This window comes from Corythoichthys intestinalis, chromosome 1 (assembly GCF_030265065.1).
Source record: "Corythoichthys intestinalis isolate RoL2023-P3 chromosome 1, ASM3026506v1, whole genome shotgun sequence".
NCBI classification, from domain to species: domain Eukaryota; kingdom Metazoa; phylum Chordata; class Actinopteri; order Syngnathiformes; family Syngnathidae; genus Corythoichthys; species Corythoichthys intestinalis.
Genome location: NC_080395.1, coordinates 4,899,889 through 4,919,886, shown reverse-complemented (window position 1 = coordinate 4,919,886; position 19,998 = coordinate 4,899,889). Strand labels below are relative to the sequence as shown.

Below are 19,998 nucleotides of genomic sequence, written 5' to 3'. Positions count from 1 at the left end.
CTCTGATTCTCTTTCCGCTCCCTCTCCTGCCTGCAATGAGGCTGTCTCAACTTTCAACGCCCTCCCACGCAAGACCCAACTTCCTTAAGAATGAATCAGTGCAGAAGGTGATTACTTCAGTGTCATTCCTCCAAACAATTTGTTCAAGACAACACTAGAGCACTGAGACAAGTGGCGACTCGCACACTCTGGAAGAGTCGACGCGACAAGGCTGTCCGGGTAAGTTTTCTCTTTCACTGAAAGGAAACACATGAGTGGCTAGTTCCAAAGTTTGCCCATAGGCTGCTCCTTTGGTCAGTTAGCCTCCTGTTTTGTGTGATGACTATCATGTGCTTGAATAGTGCTTTCCTTTTCATCTTCTTTTAGAGAGACAAGGTTTCGCTAGCAGTTACACAACTTCCTGTTGTCTTCAGATGTGTGACTCACTTCACTGGTGCTTGCCATACATTTCCTTATTTTTTGAATAAAATACTTGCATACAAAGTATTTACAAGGGTCATTGGAGAATTTGAAAAAGTAGCATAGGATTCATGGCCTGCCAGACGTTCAATCCACTTTGACTGGGAGGTAGGGATGGGCGATACCACACTTTACGGAGATTCTACAGTACTGGCCAAAAGTATTGGCTCCCCTGCAATTCTGTCAGATAATGCTCAATTTCTCCCAGAAAATGATTGCAATTACAAATGCTTTGGTAGTAATTTCTTAATTTATTTTGCTTGCAATGAAAAACACAAAAAAGAAATGGGGGGGGGGGGGGGGGGGGGGATTAAATCATTATTGTTTGACACAAAACTCCAAAAATGGGCCGGACAAAAGTATTGACACCCTTTGAAAAATCGTGTAATGCTTCTCTAATTTGTGTAATTAACAGCATGTGTTACTTATCTGTGGCACATAACAGGTGGTGGCAATAACCAAATCACACTTGCAGCCAGTTAAAATGGATTAAAGTTGACTCAACCGCTGTCACGTGTCCTTGTGTGTACCACATTGAGCATAGAGAAAAGAAAGAAGACCAAAGAACTGTCTGAGGACTTGAGAAGCAAAATTGTGAGGAAGCATGGGTAATCTCAAGGCTATAAGTCCATCTCCAAAGACCTCAATGTTCCTGTGTCTACCTTGCGTAGTGTCATCAATAGGTGTAGCGCCCATGGCACTGTGGCTATGATGTGGACGGAAAAGAAAAATTGACGAGACATTTCAGCAAAAAATTGTGCGGATGGTGGATAAAGAACCTCGACTAACATCCAGACAAGTTCAAGTTGTCCTGCAGTCTAAGGGTACGACAGTGTCAACCCGTACTATCCTTCGGCGTCAGAATGAAAAGGGAACTTATAGTAGGATACCCAGGAAGACCCCACTTCTGACCCAGAGACATAAATAAACCAGGCTACAGTTTGCAAAAACTTACCTGAGAAAGCCAAAAACCTTTTGGAAGAATGTTTTCTGGTCAGATGAGCGAAATTAGAGCTTTTTGGGAAAAGGCATCGAAATAAAGTTTCCAGGGAAAAAAACAAGCCCTTCAAAGAAAAGAACACTGTCCCCACAGTCAAAAATAGAGGAGGTTCCCTGATGTTTTGGGGTTGCTTTGCTGCCTCTGGCACTGGAGTGCTTGGCCGTGTGCATGGCATTGTGAAGTCTGAAGACCAACACATTTTGCAGCATAAATTAGGGCCCAGTGTGAGAAAGCTGGGTCTCCCTCAGAGGTCATGGGTCCTCCAGCAGGACAATGACCCAAAACACACTTCATAGAGCACTAGAAAATGGTTTGAGAGAAAGCATTGTAGACTTCTATAGTGGCCGGCAATGAGCCCAGACCTGCATCCCACTACACACCTGTGAAGAGATCTGAAAATGGCAGTTTGGAGAAGACACACTTCAAATCTCAGAGAGCTGGAGCAGTTGGCCAAAGAAGAATGGTCTAGAATTCCAGCAGAGCATAGTAAGAAACTCATTGCATACCGGAAGTGGTTGTTCGCAGTTATTTTGTCTAAAGCACAGGTGTCAAACGGATTCCGGAAAGGGAAAGTGGGTGCAGATTTGCTTTCCAACCAATGAAGAGGACACCTTTTCACCAATTAGATCTTTTACATGAGTAATCAGTTAAACTTTGTCAGGTGCTGTTTGTTTCAGCAGGAAGTTTATTGGTTAAACTCTCTGCGCGTTTATGGCTGGAACAAAATCCAGCACCCACTAGGCCCTTTCTGGAATCAGTTTGACACCTGTGGTTTAAAGGTTGTGCTACCAAGTATTAGGCTGAGGGTGCCAATACTTTTGTCCGGCCCATTTTTGGAGTTTTGTCAAAATTTAAATGATTTATTATTTTTTATTGTGGTTTTTCATTACAAGCAAAATAAATGAAGATATTGCTACCAAAGCATTTGTAATTGCAATCACTTTCTGGGAGAAATTTAGCATTATCTGACAGAATTGCAGGGGTGCCAGTACTTTTGGCCAGCAGTGTACAAGTATGTACAACAGTCATTGAAGAATTTGAAAAAGTAGCATAGGACTCATGGCCTGCCAGACGTTCAATCCATTTTGACTGGGAGGTAGGGATGCGCATGACCACGCTTTATGGAGATTCCATATCATATCAATTTGATTTAATTTAAATGTACAACTTACAATGTAAATAGACATGAAAAGAAAGGGCACAAATGATGAGGTGTGTCCAAACATTTGGCCTGTACTGTATATTGTCAGGTATTTTCAATATCAAATCTCGTCATTTTGTGCCACAATTGTAAAGAACCAAGTGACAAGGGACTTCCAACAGGAATGAAAAAGATTGACCTGACGTCCCTGTTTTGCATCACGTCACTCAAACTGTTTCCTAGCTCACTTTACTCTAGCTAACTTTGTAAGTCAATAAAGGTTGTCGTTCGCAGATACCCGATCATAGGTCACCTAGCTTACTCGTTTACGAGGAAGAAGGATGACTCTGGACAGCGGGCGGAAGGAGCTGCTGTGGAAAACGCTGATGGAGCTGGGGGAAGACGACTTCAAGGCCTTCAAATTCTTCACGGACCTGCCTCAAAGGGTACTTGACACCCCCAGCCCGGTGGACGTTGCTTACGAGATGGTGAAGAAGCACGGCGAGAATGCTTTGGAGGAGACCATCAAGATTCTAAAGAGGATCGGTAACAATAACTTGGCTGAGATGTTGCGTTGCAACGTGCTTGAAATAAGAGGTTAGTCCCAAAAGTAGCTTGTGGGGTTAGAACGCTGGTGACTTAAAAACAACCGTCTCTGGCGGCTGTGGGTTGGCTGTGAGGTTGTTGATTTTTGTCCATAACGGGTCATCGCTGCTTTCTTGCAGGCACCGTCTTCTCAGTCCACGATGACAATGATCAACTTGCCAGATTGAAGGCAGACCTGCAAAGCAACCTGCATAGTTTATACAGCATTGTTCCCGAGGGCAACACCGAGCGATGGAAGCAGCAGCCTCTGGTGGATGTCTACACGGAGCTGGATGTCAGCTACGGGGCCAACGTCAGTCCCGACGAACGGCACGAGGTCCTTCAGATGGAGACTCGTGCCGCGGCGGCCAGGGAGTCTATCTTGCCTTGTGACATCTTCAAAAGCCCTGACGGGAAGCCGCGACCGATACGCACGCTGCTCACAGTCGGCTTCGCGGGAATCGGAAAAACCTTCCTGGTTCAAAATTTTGTGTGCGACTGGGCCAGCGGGAATACAAACCAGGACGTACACTTCATATTTCCCTTCACCTTCCGCGAGTTGAACACGGACAAAGGGAAAAGTTTTACGCTGGCCAAGCTCATCCGACGCTACGTTTGCGAGAGTAGGCACATGAGCGAGGAGACGTTGAACAATATATTTGCCGAACTGCAGACGTCCGGGAAGCGGGACTACGAAAGCAGCAGGATCAAGGTCTTGTTTGTCTTGGACGGATTGGACGAGTGCAACTTCAAAATGGACTTGAAGAATGAAATGAAAGTAGACATGGACGTGACAGAGGCCTACCCTCTGGAGGTGCTCCTGGCGCACCTTATCAAGAGGAACCTGCTTTCCTGCGCCAGGATTTGGATCACCACGCGGCCCGCGACGGCCCACGAGATCCCCTCCGACTTCATCGACAGCAGAACAGAGGTGAGAGGATTCAGTGATTCCCAGAGGCTGGAGTACTTCATGAACAGGTTCCCAAATGAAGATCGCATCATCGAGTACATCCAAAAGTCTCGCACCATCTTCATCATGTGCCACCTGCCCATCTTTTGCTGGATCACCTCTACAATTCTACAGGATCATTTGGACAAAGGGAAGGTGGGAGAACTTCCCACAACGCTGACCGAATTGTACTCAGAGCATGCCTTTCGCCACCTTGACACGAGCAAGGAGAGACAGACGACGGAGTATGCCTGTGACGTGAAAGCGCTAGCAAAGCTGGCCTTTCACAACACCATGAGTAAACGTCAAATCTTCTATGAGAAGGATCTGGCGGACTGCGGCTTTGATTACGAACAAGCCGCAAAACACTGCGGAATATTCACCGAGGTGTTCAGGGAGGTCCGTCCGCTCAGAAGAAACTTACAAGGCAAGATGTTTCAGTTCATCCATCTGACCATCCAGGAGTATATGGCCGCATTCTACGTGATGATGAGCCTCTTCCACGACAACAAGAACGTACTGACTGATTCAGAGCTGGAACCGGCAGGTGTTTTCCAAGAAGAAGAAAAATCAGAAGAATTAGAAGAAATAGAATCAGAAGACGAAGAAACAGAATTAGCAGAAGAAGAAAAAGAAGATGAAGGTTCTTGGAAAATCACTGAGGTCCTAAGGTCAGCTCTCCAGAAAGCCTCGGAGAGTGAAGGAAACCTGGACTTGTTCCTTCGCTTCCTCGTTGGTCTTTCCTTGCCGTGCAACCAGGAAGTAGTGGGTGAACTGCTGAAGGCCCCTCAGTACTGCAGGCAAAGCAAGTCAAAAACAGTCAAGTTGATCAAGGAAAGGATCAAACGGAACACTCCAGAGAACAACATCAACTTGTTCTACTGCTTAAACGAGCTGAAGGACGACTCCTTGCTGAAGCAGATCCAGAAAGAAATAGTCTTAAGTTTCCACTGGGAAGACATGCCAGATTATATGTGGTCTGCCCTGGCCTTCTTACTTACCAACGACGAAACCTTGAAGTCCATTTACCTGTCGGAATACGCCCAATCACCTTTGGTGCTCGAGAAACTGTTGGTGGTTGTCAAGGCTTCTCAAAAATTAGAGTAAGTGCTAATGGCAAATCCAAAAACATGTGCAACAATTCACAAAACTTGATGACTCAACAAAACAAAACGACTGCAAATCACAAAACGGGCAAAAAAAAAAAAAAAATCTGAAAACAATTGCATATCAAAACCAGTCCAACAAGTCACAAAACACAATGACCAAAAAACAAAACTGCAAAACGCAAAAAAAAAAAAAAAAAAAAAAAAAAAAAAAACTGAAAACAAGACAAATGCAAAAAAATAAAATTAAAACAAAAACAATTGCATATCTCAACATCCAACCCAAAAACAAAACGAAAATAACTCAGTCACTCCCAAAGATGTGTTTGTACTTTTTTTGGAACACTTAGGTTCGCTACCAAAGGCATAGACAAACAGGAGTTCCTGATCTTTAACTGCTCATCACTGAAGACCGAAAAACTTATTTTCATGAGGAAAGATGGGAATCTAATGGCGTACCGCACGCAGGCTATTTTTAGACCGTGACGACGCATCATAAACCGGAAGTAAAGCCCAAGTGGGACATTATAGACCCGCCCACACATTAACCCAACGTAATTAGTGCTACTTTTCTCCGGTAATCTTCCAAAAACAAACATGCCGATCACGCATTGCTATTTTGGAACTTGTAGAAACGACTCCAGACATTACGACACATGAAGGATGTTTTCTTCATACGTTTCCGGAAACCAAAAACTCGGGAGGAAAAAATGTGAAGACCGAATCAACTTGCGCGGACTTTAACACCAGCTCGGCGAATCCATTCACGTTTCACTCTTTTTCAGCCTTCGACACTAAAGCCATCTCTTTAACTGAGCATTTTTATGTTCTTCCACATCTTTGCCAGTCAATTTGCCACCAGGCACATCATTTTCGGAGATAATTGGTAGGATTAGCTCTGTAAACATCTCCTTCGTACCCGATTTCCATTCATTTCCTATTAGGGACAAACGGTGGCCTGTCCCTACTTAGCAACAGTAGCTAATGTCATGAATATTAATGAGCGGAAGTGACGTGTTGCTTGCGTTACGCCATTGTTCGTTTTTAAGTTTGTTTCGCCATCAAACACAATATTCTGTGGCGCTTGACGGAACAGCCAAAATCTTTGCAAATCAACAGAATGTCTTGTGAAGATGGCAGGGAATGAATGAGTTAGGAAACCGGAAATAGTTGGCACTGGTACAAATGTTCCCTGTAAGCTGCGCACATGCGCATTGGCGCATTTCTTGCACATACTTAGTGCACAGGAAAAATTCAACGAAAACATATTGTAGCTTCAGTAAGACTACTGTTGGCACCTTAGGCGGAGGGATTTGTAAGCGCGACACTACTATTGGTGCGCTCGATACGGCAACGCGACGCTCCCATTGGTGACACCATAGTTGTATGTTGTTGCAATGCTGCAATCTCTTTCTGTTGTGATCAGGGGCAAAAGTGGCTAGAATTTCGTGCTAGAACTCCCTGACATAAAATTCGACACAGAGCCCTTTTTTGAGGGGGGTGGGGGTAAACCTCCTAAAACCACAGAAATGTAAAAACTGCTTTTGGCACTCTTATAAATGTAACACACATTAAAACACAACAGATCAAGGGTTCAATCCTGGGCTCCAGCCTTCCTGTATGTTGTTTGCATGTTCTCCCCGTGCCTGCGTGAGTTCTTTACTGGGTACTTCGGTTTCTCCCCACATCCCAAAAACATGCATGGTAGGCAGATCGAACACTCTAAATCAGTGGTCTCCAACCCGGTCCTCAATGGCCAGCTGTGGGTCGTGGTGTTTGTTCTTGCCGATCCAGCACAGATAGTTGAACCAATGAGCTTTCTGCTAAAACATGCAGCACTTGACTGCAATCAACTGATTGCACTAGTAAAACACCAGATTGGTGAAAAAGTAGTCATCTCGTTTGGTTGGAATAAAGTCCTGCACCGACAGCGGGTCTTGAGGACCGGGTTGGAGACCACTGCTCTAAATTGTCCCCAGGTATGACTGTGTGCCCGAATGGTTGTTCATCTCCTTGTTCTCTGCTATTGGCTGGCAACCGATTCAGACTGTACCCCGCATACTGCCCTTAGTTAGCTGGGATTGACTCCAGCACCCCCGTGACCCTCTTGAGGATAATTGGCTCGGAAAAATCATGAATGAATGAAAGGTTTCACACATGCATTAGGCTACTGCATTACACTGGATCAAGGCATAAATGAGAAACTGATATCCATGCAAAATTGTATTTTTTCACTGATTCACAAAATTCCATCTAAAATGCCACCGAATGTATATGGCGGAAAACACTCTGGTGACTTGAAGTTCCGCTCTGGGACCCCCAATTTGGCCAACTTCAAAATTGTCCGATATGCATGTGTGATACATCATTGGAAATCTTAAAATCTCAATTTTCTGGGGGAAGAAAAACTTTGAACAGGAGGGCATTTCTAAAAAAAAATATTTTTTTAAACAGCAAAACCCTATCTGGAGGTGAGAGCACACGAGAGCAGAATTAAAGACGCCATGACTTTAACGAGATATTATCGCATACTTACCTTGTTTTGATCCAAAAATTCCATGTAGCATGTATCACTCAGTGTCAAGACACATCTGTGAATGCCCTCACCTGGATGGATTTTTTGGGGATTTTCTGGGTGAAACATCGTAATATAATAATAATAACAAGGGTTACGATGCAGAAATCGCAGGCATCAAACAGTGGTCGAGATGTTCTTTTTCATATATTTACCCTTTTAAACATTTTTTTTTCAATTTTTCTTTTTTTGGATCGATGATTTATCATCTAACACATCGGAGAAAATGCTACGATAACAAAAAAAATAAAATTAAGCGTTAGTTATGAGGTAGATATCCGTGACTTCTTTACAGACGCCAGTTTTTTTCATTGTGACATAATTTGTTTAAAAGTTTAAAATATGTGAGTGAATAATTTTTAAAAGTTTTATTTATTTATTTTTTAAACCAAATATGAGACATCAATTAATGATTGTGAGCTAAAAACGACAGACATTTTGAATAATAAATATATTTAATTACCTTCGTTTTATGGCTGGGTTGAAACAAAAGCGGTTGCACGACGTCTGTAAATGGGGGTTTTCAGGGTAAAACGGACAAATTAAAAATAGTTTGGGGGCTTCATGCGCCATGAATCTGCTATGGCAGCATATAGACATATTGTTCTATCAAACACAACAGTTGTTTTGGCCTAAAATACATCAGTTTCTTTTAAAGAGGAGTGCAAGAGCAGAAACTGTTTTTTTTTAGCTTTGTCTGTGTTTTCCGCCATATTTTCCCCTTATTTCTTCAAATCTAAAAGCAAAACCTCAATTTTAACTATTCAAGAACACAGGATGTGAACATTGACTTTTTTTTTTTCAGTACAAAATCAGTACAAATGACTTACATTATACAGTGAAATGGAATATATTTTGAAGACAAAGCAAACATTGACTTTTTTTTTAATTTTAAGGAAATAAATAAGTAGCCTTACATAAATGAATAAAAATAAGTACAAAGTGTAGAAAGTCTAGAGTCTTGGTTTAAAGCAAAAAATTATGTTTGGATCGCTCTCACGTGTTCCTCCTGCATGTGATCTCCAGGCTAGTCGAATGTTACCTGGACAAACGCAGCTGTCACCTGCTGGCTTCCGTCCTCAGCTCTCCCTCCAACCTGAGGCATCTGGACCTGAGTCTGAACGATCTGTCGGACGAGGGGGTCGAGATCCTCTCGAAAGGATTGACCAGTCCTCACTGCATCTTACAATTCCTGGGGTAAAGAGCTCCTCCTGATCATAATCTTCTGTTGTTCCGGTCGAAAAATCAATAGAATAACTGTTGTCATTAGCCAAGGAAAGGCAGATAAAATGTTACTTTCAGTACAACCTTTATAAATTTCACCAGTTTCCCTTCGCTGGCTTCAGTCAATCATCTATTTTGTTGCAGGCTACAATGCTGCGGAATGACGAAGCAAGGATGCATTTTGTTGGCGGAGTCTCTCAAGTTAAACCCCTCTCATCTTCAAGAGCTGCACCTGAACTTCAACAATCTGTCGGACGAGGGGGTCAAGATCCTCTCGAAAGGACTGGCCAGTCCATACTGCGTCTTACAAGTCCTCAAGTAAGGATCTGCTCCAGTCTGAAATCTTCCGTGGATCCAATTGTCTAATCAAAAGAATTGCTGCAATTATTGACCAAGGAAAAGGCAGACAAAATGTTACTTTCAATCAAACCTTCATAACTCCAACCAGGTTCCCTTCCTGACTTCAGGCTATTATCTCATTTGTTGCAGGCTGTCAGAGTGTGGGATCACGGGGCGAGGATGTGTGTCGTTGGCCGAGCCTCTCATGTTAAACCCTTCCTATCTTCAACAGCTTTATTTGAACTTCAACAATCTGACAGACGAGGGTGTTGAGGCCCTCTCGAAAGGACTGGCAAGTCCACACTGCACCTTACAAGTCCTCGAGTAAGTATCTCCTCCAGTTAGAAATCTCCCGTGGTTCCAGTCGACCAATCAATAGAATCACGACTATTATTAGCCAAGGAAAAGGCAGACGAAATGTTACTTTCAATCAAACGTTTATAACGCTAACCAGGTTCCCTTCCCGACTTCAGGCAATTATCTCATTTGTTGCAGGCTGTCAGAGTGCGGGATCACGAAGCAAGGATGTGTTTCATTGGGGGAGGCTCTCAAGTTAAACCCCTCCCATCTTCAAGAGCTGGACCTGTGCTGGAACGATCTGTCGGACGAGGGGGTCGAGATCATCTCGGAAGGACTGGCCAGTCCACACTGCAGCTTAAAAGTCCTCCAGTAAGGAGCTCCTCCAGTTAGAAATCTTCTATGATTCTGGTCGACCAATAAAAAGAATCGCTGTGATTATTAGCCAAGGAAAAGGCAAACTGTTACTTTCAGTCGAACCTTGTTCCCTTCCTGACTTCAGGCAGTAATTTCATTTGTTGCAGACTTTCATGGTGCAATATCACGGATAAAGGGTGCGTTTCATTGGCTAAGGCGCTCAAGTTACACTCCTCTCATCTTCAAGAGCTGTACCTTTGGGGCAATCAAATAGGAGAAGAAGGAAAGAGGGTCTTATTGGACGTCCAAGAGGATCCCAGCTATCAGCTAAAGACTGTGTGGTAGGATCAAAACCAAAGGTGTAGGTTTGGATAGAGACTGAAGGGACATAACACAACCCACTTTTTAGGATGCTCAAATTACCCCCACCAACTTTTAAGCAACCTTATTAGCATTATATCATGACTTCAGTTAAAGAGGTAATTTAGATTGTCTTCCAATATGTTGTAAGGATTGAATTGACCCTACTATTAGTAAGTGAATTATTTTTGTTATGTTCGGACTTAAGGGCGGTTTACGTGGTGACGCTGCAACACCAAGACGCAGCAATTGTGTTTCGGAATGGCCTCGCCTTTACAGTATATGGTGACAGCGAAAATGGAAAATCTTTGATTCAGGGCTCCCAAGCGGAAGACTGTGTTTTATCGTCCCTACCAATGTTGAGACCAAACCTATGCCCTTGATCAAAAAAAGGGGTTTATTCACGTTCCATTCTGATTGTTTGCGTCTTTCTTCAGCTTCACCGGGTGAAACGAAGAACAACGTTCGGTCCTTGGTGTCAAGAAGGGCGAGTCATTCCAAGTTTTCATTTTTAGAAGACGTTGAGCCCAATTGGTCTCCTTCGGATTTAGTTCGGTGCTACGTACTGTCCGACGATCTCAAGAGCATCGGGTGTCGGCTCAACATGCACAAGCAGCTTCGCTCACTGAATTTGAGGCGGTCCGCCCGTCGGCTTTGGGATGTTTGCAGCGACGCCGCTACTGGCAGGTGGAGTTCAAGGGGGAAGGTCTACGACGCTGCCACCAAACTATTGGCAGTTATTTTCTGACATGAATTGAAATGTGTTTGTCACGAGTAGACGTCCAGTCCATTTGGACTGGGAGGGGCTGACCAAAAGGATTGGACTTGGCACCGTGAACAGCAAACAATGAGTTCAGTAAATACTAGAAGCGTGCGAAATTTCCGATTCTTTGATTATTCGCGATTCGGCCGTAGAAGATTTGAGATAGATTCACATACATCCATTTTTCGATTACTGAAATATGTCAAGGAAAGCGGAACTAAAACACAGTCAGCACGGTGTCAAATTCAAAAATAGATCCTTAGGTTGACATTGTAAAATTACCCAAAAATAAGGAGAGAAGACACTCAGTTTTCTTGGCCAAGGAGGTCAAACATGTGACTCATGAGCCACCAAGATTGATCTAAAGGACAAAAAACCTCCTTGGTATTTTATTTAGGGGTTTTCCCTGAACAAGATGGGTGTCGCCCTGAGGGAGGGGAAAGCAGGCTGGCGACACCCATGTGGTTTTTTATTGGCTATGTGTGTGCATGTAGGTGGAATTAAGTGATACACGTGTGTGGAGCAAGAGCTTATGTAAACAATCAAAACAATCATATAAACAGTCAAAATAATATATAAACAGTCAAAATAATGCAGACACTTTTAGTTATGCAACGTTAAACAATCAGCAGAATAGTCCAAACACTTCCAGTTATGCACCGCTGTGGCCCTGGAAGATGTCCTCGGATGGAAAATCGTCCTCGAAGGGCTAGGCGAAAGTCCAAACCCCAGGTGCTGAGGATGCCTGGAAGGTCCAGTTACGCAACGACGCGGCCATGAAGCCACCCCGACCCTCTTCTGCACTTTGTAACACTTAAACATTATACTACAATCTGGTATAGCAAGCAATAATCATTTACTGGTTATATACATAAGAAAAATATGGCAATATGTATTATTTATGGTATATATGAGCATAAGCAAATATTCAATCAACCAATCAAGCAAACATTTAATAAATCAAACCCCGATAATTATCTCAACACACGGTCTTCAGGACGCAATGAGGAACGGACCGAGAGTAAATGTCACAGGGTAGAAGTGTTGTTATATTATTTTGATTGTTTTGGGGTTTTTTGTGAGGTTTTGCTTTTTGTATTTACTGCTTGTAGTGTTTAGTTGAACCTCCAGCCTAAATGACCCCAATTAGAACACCTGTAGCACTGTGGCCATTCTCAATAGACTGAGGACTAAGCCAATTGGAGGCCGACAGGGGCGGGACAAGTTTGGCCTATCATCCACACGCACACCTAAACCGGAGTTCGCAAGAACGATGCGGAAAGTGAGTAAGTGCGAATTCTGCGTTTGTGGCGCCATCATGTGGACACTGATAACCGAAGATTTAACCGTGGAAATGTCACTGGCTGCGACAAACTTTGTCCCCACGTCACACGAGACCAACGTTTACATCTGGAGTCAACATGGATATTGTCGCTGTTTTTAGATCTAATTATTAGACAGGTAGTGTTGGCAACCATTTATTTACAAACTCTTGAATTGCTCCATATTGAGGAACACAAGCGGAGGACGGGATTACTGACAATTATTTGTCGGCGTATGAGACTGACGCCATGTTTTCCAATTTGAAGAAGTGACGTCGCGAGAAGGGAAGCTTACTCTGATTGAATGGGATCTGGGGATCTGCTGCCACCTTGAGGCCTGGCATTGTTATGAATGTACTTAAAACGAATAAATGCGGTTGGCTGTCGATGCTGTTTTTTTTTCTACAAACGTGCAGTTGTGGACGTAATTTTTTTTTTTCTGGCGTATTACAGCAGAAATCCTCGTTAAAAAGAAGAAAGAAAAAAAAACTGCTAGGTGTGGACATGGCCTGGCACTGAATTGATGACCTTGCATGTAAAATAAAATCATTCAATTCACCATTCATTCAAGTCTTTGATTTAATATTGCATTATTCCATATCTTTAAACTGTGTGAACATATCATGTAAAAAATCAAAGTAGTAATGAATGAGTGAACGAGGTTGCTTGTGGACTTTTTGTTCTGATAAAAATGTATTCAAAAGCATAATTTTTTCAATGTTTACAATCTAGTTATTTCCTTTTTTTTTTTTTAACAAGCAATTTCACCTGCTGTGGACAACACACACTGGCCCGGAACCGATGATGCCAGCATGCACAAGAATTCCTCAGGCAGTTGAAAGAGGTTTGAATAATCCAGTATTGAAGTTCTGCATTGCGTGCCATATTCGGCTCAGCCATGCAATTTCATCTACAGTTTCATTATCTCCTTGACTCCCCACTTCGTCATCTAAGTGCTACCACAGGCCATCAGAAAAAAATTGAAGTGGACGATCAATAAATTGAAGCTTAATTACGATCTCTAATAAATTATCAACATTGCAACTGTAAAAAAAAAAAGCAAGGGAAAGCTATATACTGTACCTGTGTTTATCCTGGGCAGACCTGTTAAGTTTCACGATTTGGTCGGGAGACTCCCGATTTTGACCCCAATGCTCACGCCTCACGATTAGAAAGCCAAATCTCCCGATTTTCCAAAAATGTCCATTTTTTTTTTTTTTTTTTACGTTTTTGTTTGTCACCGTTTTGTAACGATACCATTCGGCCCGATTCGGAAAGTGACCAAGAACGAATAGCCTGGCCGTCTCCGACTTCCCTGCCCTCCCTCCCCTTCAGAGCCGGAAAAGCCCAACCAAACATCTGACAGGAAGGGAAGAGGCAAAGCACCACCGACTTCCCAAGATGCTGGCACTAATAAACCGGCTTTTAGACTGGTTCAAGTCTTTATTTTGGAAGGAAGAGATGGAGCTGACCCTGGTCGGCATCCAGTATTCAGGAAAAACGACGTTCGTCAACGTAATTGCCGTAAGTCTTACCTGCCAGCGATAGCTAACTAGCCTAATGCTAATAGCATTAGAGCTAATGATGGGAGAACGATGACGAGGAAGAAGTCGCTGCTTTACTCCGTGTTTTCGTGGATCAAACATCATGGAATATTAAACCACTGCGGTCCTACCCCCACAATATATGAATTTAAGGGAGAAAGCGTATCGTTACTTACTTGAAGTTTAATCATTTAGATTCGCTATTATGCTAAAGCTAAAGTGTATACTATACACTTTATTACATTATATCATTATTACTGTGCTGAAACAAAAAATATAAAGTTTCAATTCTAGGTTACAATTCAATTAAAAAACTGCCATGACAAAGATACTTTTAAAAACAAATATGATTAATTTTCTAGATGATGTAATTAATGTTGCTGATTTAGTCTGACAAAACCCTAATTGGAGTGATGGTTGATGAGATGAAGAGGCTGCTGAGGAAGCTGAAGTCCAAATTTGTGCAAATGGATGTGATCAGGAAAGCTGAGGATATCCTAGATGTTGATTACAGGAACAAGGAGAACTGGCATGACACAGGCAACATAGCAGTATCACATGATGCCAGACAATACATGGAGCAAGTTGAAGACTATCTCTGATGCCACCAAAAAGAGGTTCTTTGACAGTGTCGTTAATTTTTACACAAGTGTTGTGACCAAAATGAACTTGAAAAAAAAAATGGTTGCATTTTGTCTTAGCGATTGTCGCGCGCGCGCGCGTCATCGGGGTTGGCAAACAGAAATCTCCCTATTTGCAATTTCTACAACTTAACAGGTATGCCTGGGTGTATCAGAAAAATTATTCTCAGGCTTTGCCCGATAATGCCTTTGCATTGAGGAGGTGCTCTTGTTTGTATGACAGTTCGGAAGAACAAATGCGACATTTGACCTGCAAAAAATGAATGGGCATGATATACTGTAGTTACTCTACCTTCAGAGGTGAAAGTGGGCAGAAACGGTGCTTTAATCCTGAAAAAATGACGCCAACTGTCAAAACCCCATGTTCAAAAAAGTGCCAGGCTGCCACACACACATCTATAAGAAGAAAACAACCTACTAACGTCAGATTTTTTTTTTTTAACTTGTTTTTTATTCACTTAAACAAAACCTAACACACACCTAGTGTCTTGAAATAACAAACAACAAACCAAGGTAAAACACACCATTAAATCAAAAAGAAAAGAAAAAAAAGCTTGCATGAATAAAATATTAAATATCATTAATCAACAGTATCGAGGCCCAACCTTCAATCTCTACTCAGTAATCCAGTCCACATGTCAAAGTTCTTGTTTATCATTTGAAATTGGTGTCCTCTTTTTTCTAAATTGACTTTCTTGTAGTCTTAATCTAAACGTAATTCTCTCCCTTTTACATAGCTCTTCCACCGTGCACATCCACGGCTCCTCACCACAGTCTCGTAATTACTTTTTTACTTGCTGACAGCAACACCTTGACAAGGTACTCATCCTCCTTTTGAATCATTTCCCGGGTTAAGTTCCCCAAATAAAGCACCTTAAATGTTTTCAGAATGGCATATCCTATTATTTTCAGCAAATCCTTTGAAATGACATCCCAATATTCTTTTATATTTTGGCAAGACCAGAATATATGCAAGTGTCCCACATTCTTATCTCCACATTCTCTGCAGCACGGTTGTTGAGCGAATGTCATTTCTTTCCTTCGCAGAGGAACGTCAGATTTACATACACAAGTGTTAACAAGAAGCTTAATAAAGTGCTTGTGTAGCGTAATCCGTTTCCACCAATATTTATGATTTATTTATCCTACATAGTTCTTCCCAGCGTCTCTGTCAGTATCGGAGTCTGACAAGTCACCTCAATGTCGATTCTGACCCTGTTGTGTGTGTGTGTGTGTGTTTTTTTTTTTTTTTTTTCTAAATTCTGTCATCCATTCAAATGGCTGAAATGTAAACAGCATGGATAGTTAGCTCCGATTGGTTCAAATGTTCAATGTTTTTTTTTTTCAGAGCAACAAATTACGGGTGGACAAGCTTGTTAAATTAATACGATAAAAAAGGGCAATGCAACGGAAAAATGATCATATATTAAGAGAAAAAGAGTTGAAGAGGTTTATTTTATTGTATTTATTTATTGCTCTGACGGGGAGGTTCAGGACCTATTTGGACTTGGGCCATGTCCACACATAGCAGGTTTAAAAATATATATATATTTTTTAAAACGAGGATTCTGCCCTAATATGTCGGGGGGAAATAATTGCGTCCACACCTGCACGTTTGTGTAGAAAAAAAAACAAACTTCCACAGGCAACCGCTTTCATTCATTAAGTACATTCAAAACAATAAAATAATTTTCCAAAATACCCATTATTCAATAAGAAGCAAAAAATCGCCTATTTAATATACTCCGAATGTAAAAATTGGTCTCATGTGTGACGTGAGGACAAAATTTGTCACAGCTAGTGACGTAAATCTTCGGTTATCAGTGTCCATATGGTGGAGCCACAAACGCAGAATTAGCAAATCTTCACCTTCCCCTGTCGTTTTTAAGAACCCTGGTTTAAATCTGCGTGCGCGTAGGGATGATAGGTCAAACTGTAGAAAAATATCTGCTTTTTGCCAAATACCCTGCTATGTGTGGACATGGCCTTATTTGTGTTCGTTTATGTTAGTTTATTATAAGTGTAATGTTTAAAAAGTCAACGTTTGCGTTATTTTCAAAATGTATTCCATTTCACTTTGCATTACACAAGTCATTTGTACTCAATTTGTTATTGTATGTTACATGTATCACTACTATTTAAAAAACGCAATTCAACATTTACATTATCTTCTATTTTAATGTAAATCCTATGTTCTTCAATTGTTAAAATTGATGTTTTGCATTTAAAGTGCCTACGACGGGATAATAAAAAAAGTCTTAAATTTCATATTTATGTGAATTACAATCATATTTTGAGGCAATTCGACTGTATAGAACAATTGGGCAAAGCGCAGATGACGAGAATTTTTTCTTTTAATCTGCTGTTTACCACGCCTAATATTATAGGGCTGTAACGTCCCCAACAGGAGGATGGCGCCAGCAGGGTCGTGGTTTCATCTGATTTAGAATTCAGCCCATTGAGGGAGAATTATTCCGATCGAGGAAAATGCGATGAAGACCGCTGCAAAATGTCATTGTTTCAGTCTCTCTTCTCCTACTCTCTACACTATTTTTACAGGATATTCTTTTTATCAAAGTATTTTTCCCCAATTGCTAAATAAATTGTGTGGTCATGACAAATAGTCTTGTGATAAATGCAATATGAAATATTAAAAATGCATTTATTCAGTACGACATGGCAAAATTACTCCATAATTGTTAGGCTTAATAATAATAATAATGTTTTTTAATTTTATAATGCGTAAAAACGCATCAAACTATGTCATGAAAACATGTTACAATTAGATTTTTGCACAATAAACATAAAAGGAGAGTTGTGCATCATGTAAAAACCAAAGGATAGATTATGAATGAAAGTTAACGCACTCACGTAAAGCTGTCGGAACACGAGGGGCGAATGAAGAGGACGCTGCGATACACTTATACAGTAGAGGTCCCTCGTAGCCAATGGCTAACTCACTTCCGCTCATTAATATTCATGACATTAGCTACTGTTGCTAAGTAGGGACAAGCCACCGTTTGTCCTTAATAGGAAATGAATGGAAATCGTGTACGAAGATGTTTACAGAGCTAAACCTAACAATGCTCTCTGAAAATGATGTGCCTGGTGCCAAATTGACTGGCAAAGATGTGGGAGAACATAAAAATGTTCAGTTAAAGAGATGGCTTGAGTGTCAAAGGCTGAAAAAGACGAAAAAAACGAGCCGACCTAAGCATAGCTTTAGCTTTTTTTTAATCGACGCGACTGACAATGACATTCTCCGGTTTCAACAAGCTATCCTTTATCATCAGCCCTGTCTTTCTTATATATCCTCTGGTTGTCCTACGTCTCTTACCGTTCTTGGGGGTAATTTAGTTAGCTTTGTGTAGCGGTCGCAAATGCTACTCAGTGACAGCCAACGAACACTTTTCATTTTTTCATTGATAACACATTTTAATTCTATAATTTATTTACACTTCCCCCTTACTAAAGTTGTTATATATATATAAAACAGAAACGGTAACAGTGGCAGTCCGATACCATTGTAATTCTTTTCAGGTCATTCATTGTCAGACAAGCAGTACGGCACAACGTTACGCAAAAAAAATAAGTTAAAAATATAAAAATGGCTTACCTCTTTGTCCTCTGAAAGACCATACCAACCCAACATAATGTTGACTGCATACGAAATGTGAATGGATTCACCGAGCTGGTGTTAAAGTCCGCGCAAGTGGATTCGGTCTTCACATTTTTTCGTGACGTATGAGGAAATACGAGTTGTTGAATGTACGCAGTTACTGAGTGGATGCTAATAAAGAGCTTGTTGCTATATCTCATCCTCGTCGCAAGTCCATTTCATGACAGGCACCCTTTTTAGAGAAGCAACTATTTTGGGTCATTCAAAAAAAAAATTTTTTTTAAGTTATTCATTATTGTAATTTTTTATGATTGTAAATGAATTTAGGAATTAATGAAACATCAAGAATAAAATGAATGAACTGAAAATGAATAAAAACAGAAATACAGACTGTTTAGAGTTTTTCTCCCGCCCCGAGTCTTCAAAAATAGACCAACCGGGAACAAAGCTACCCAATCTGCCCACATGGGCGTTGTAGGTGTCACCGAAGGTCACACCCAGCGTGCCGTGTCTGGGAGAACCGGACAGACAAGTCGTCACTCTGACAGGAGGAGACGAGGCGACGACAAGGCCGCGTAAGTTTTGTCTTTTAACTGAACAAAAAGGCACACACACAAAAAAAGTCGCAAGTTTGTTCGCTCCAAAGTTTGTTCATTTAAACGTTGATAAAAATTGAAAGTCTGTTGTCATATGTAGTCTCGAGTTAAGTTGAGAAAAGTAGTACACTAAACATTGCTCACTATGTTTGCATGGTGTTTTTGTGCGTTTGACTAGCATATGATAGGTTCCACATTGAAGAATATGCGACAAAGCCCTTTCCTTTCAGTTTTTGACCTGTTCACAGCAATACTAGGAAGTCAAGTTACGCTTTGTGAGCAGCAATCTCTGTCCCTCCCCTGCCAGCGATGAGGCTGGCGTCTGTCTGGTCGTGTGCGATGTCAGACATTGCAGCTTGTGTCTCAACTCTCAACACTCTCCCACGCAAGACCCAACTTCCTTCAGAATGAATTAGTGCAGAAGGTGATTAATTTGGTCTTGTTCCTCCAAACGATTAATTCACGATCGACACAACATGAGGGCACTGAGACAAGTTGTTACTCGCACATTCTGGAAGAGTCGACGTGACAAGGCTGGCCAGGTTAGTTTTCTCTTGAACTGAAAGGAAAGACGCTAGTCGTTCCAAAGTTTGCCCATAGTTTGCTCCTTTAGTCAGTTAGCCACCTGTCGTGTGTGATTACGATTGTATGCTTAAATACTCATTTCTTTTTCATCTTCTTTTTGGAGAGACAAGGTTTCACTTGCGGTTACACAACTTCCCGTTGTCTTCAGAAGTATGACTCACCTCACTGGCATTTGCCATTCATTCCCATATTTTTTACATAAAATACTTGGTTGAGTATGTACATACACGAGTCATTGGAGATTTGAAAAAGTAGCATAGGACTCATAGGCTGCCAGACGTCCAATCCATTTTGACCAGGGCGTAGGGAAGGGCGATATTTTACTGAGAATGCACAAATGATGAGGTGCATCCAAAACTTTGGCCTATACTGTATATTGTCAGGTACAGTATTTTCTACATCATCAAAACTAGTCGTTTTTGATACCAAAGTACCGGTAGTCATTTTGTGCCACAATTGTAGCTAACAATGCGACATGGCAGTTCCGACAGGAATGAAGATGAACCTGTCGTCCCTGTTTTGCGTCACGTCCCTCA

General features: G+C 41.5%; 2 protein-coding genes across 2 annotated transcripts in view; both read left to right on the top strand.

The window, feature by feature from the left end:
• Positions 1-12,940, top strand: LOC130920744 (NACHT, LRR and PYD domains-containing protein 12-like). The gene is made up of 9 exons (XM_057844158.1): positions 1-219; positions 2,895-3,197; positions 3,326-5,237; positions 8,842-9,012; positions 9,184-9,357; positions 9,529-9,702; positions 9,874-10,047; positions 10,200-10,373; positions 10,830-12,940. The coding sequence occupies exons 2-9, from the start codon at positions 2,942-2,944 to the stop codon at positions 10,840-10,842; spliced, it is 3,048 nt and encodes a 1,015-aa protein (XP_057700141.1). The 5' UTR covers positions 1-219; positions 2,895-2,941; the 3' UTR covers positions 10,843-12,940.
• Positions 12,941-18,773: 5,833 nt separating this feature from the next.
• LOC130920792 (NACHT, LRR and PYD domains-containing protein 12-like) overlaps positions 18,774-19,998 on the top strand; it is a 53,706-nt gene continuing 52,481 nt past the window's right edge. Inside the window, exon 1 of the mRNA XM_057844254.1 lies at positions 18,774-18,856. The gene's annotated coding sequence lies outside the window, so the exon portion shown is untranslated. The remainder of the gene's footprint in view (positions 18,857-19,998) is intronic.

What these genes read in the sequence shown, in the direction of transcription:
- LOC130920744 (XM_057844158.1), top strand. Translation starts at nt 2,942, where the DNA reads ATGACTCTGGACAGCGGGCGGAAGGAGCTGCTGTGGAAAACGCTGATG. An exon ending in TGCATCTTACAATTCCTGGG is followed by an intron (nt 9,013 to 9,183) that starts GTAAAGAGCTCC and finishes ATTTTGTTGCAG; the next exon opens with GCTACAATGCTGCGGAATGA. An exon ending in TGCGTCTTACAAGTCCTCAA is followed by an intron (nt 9,358 to 9,528) that starts GTAAGGATCTGC and finishes CATTTGTTGCAG; the next exon opens with GCTGTCAGAGTGTGGGATCA.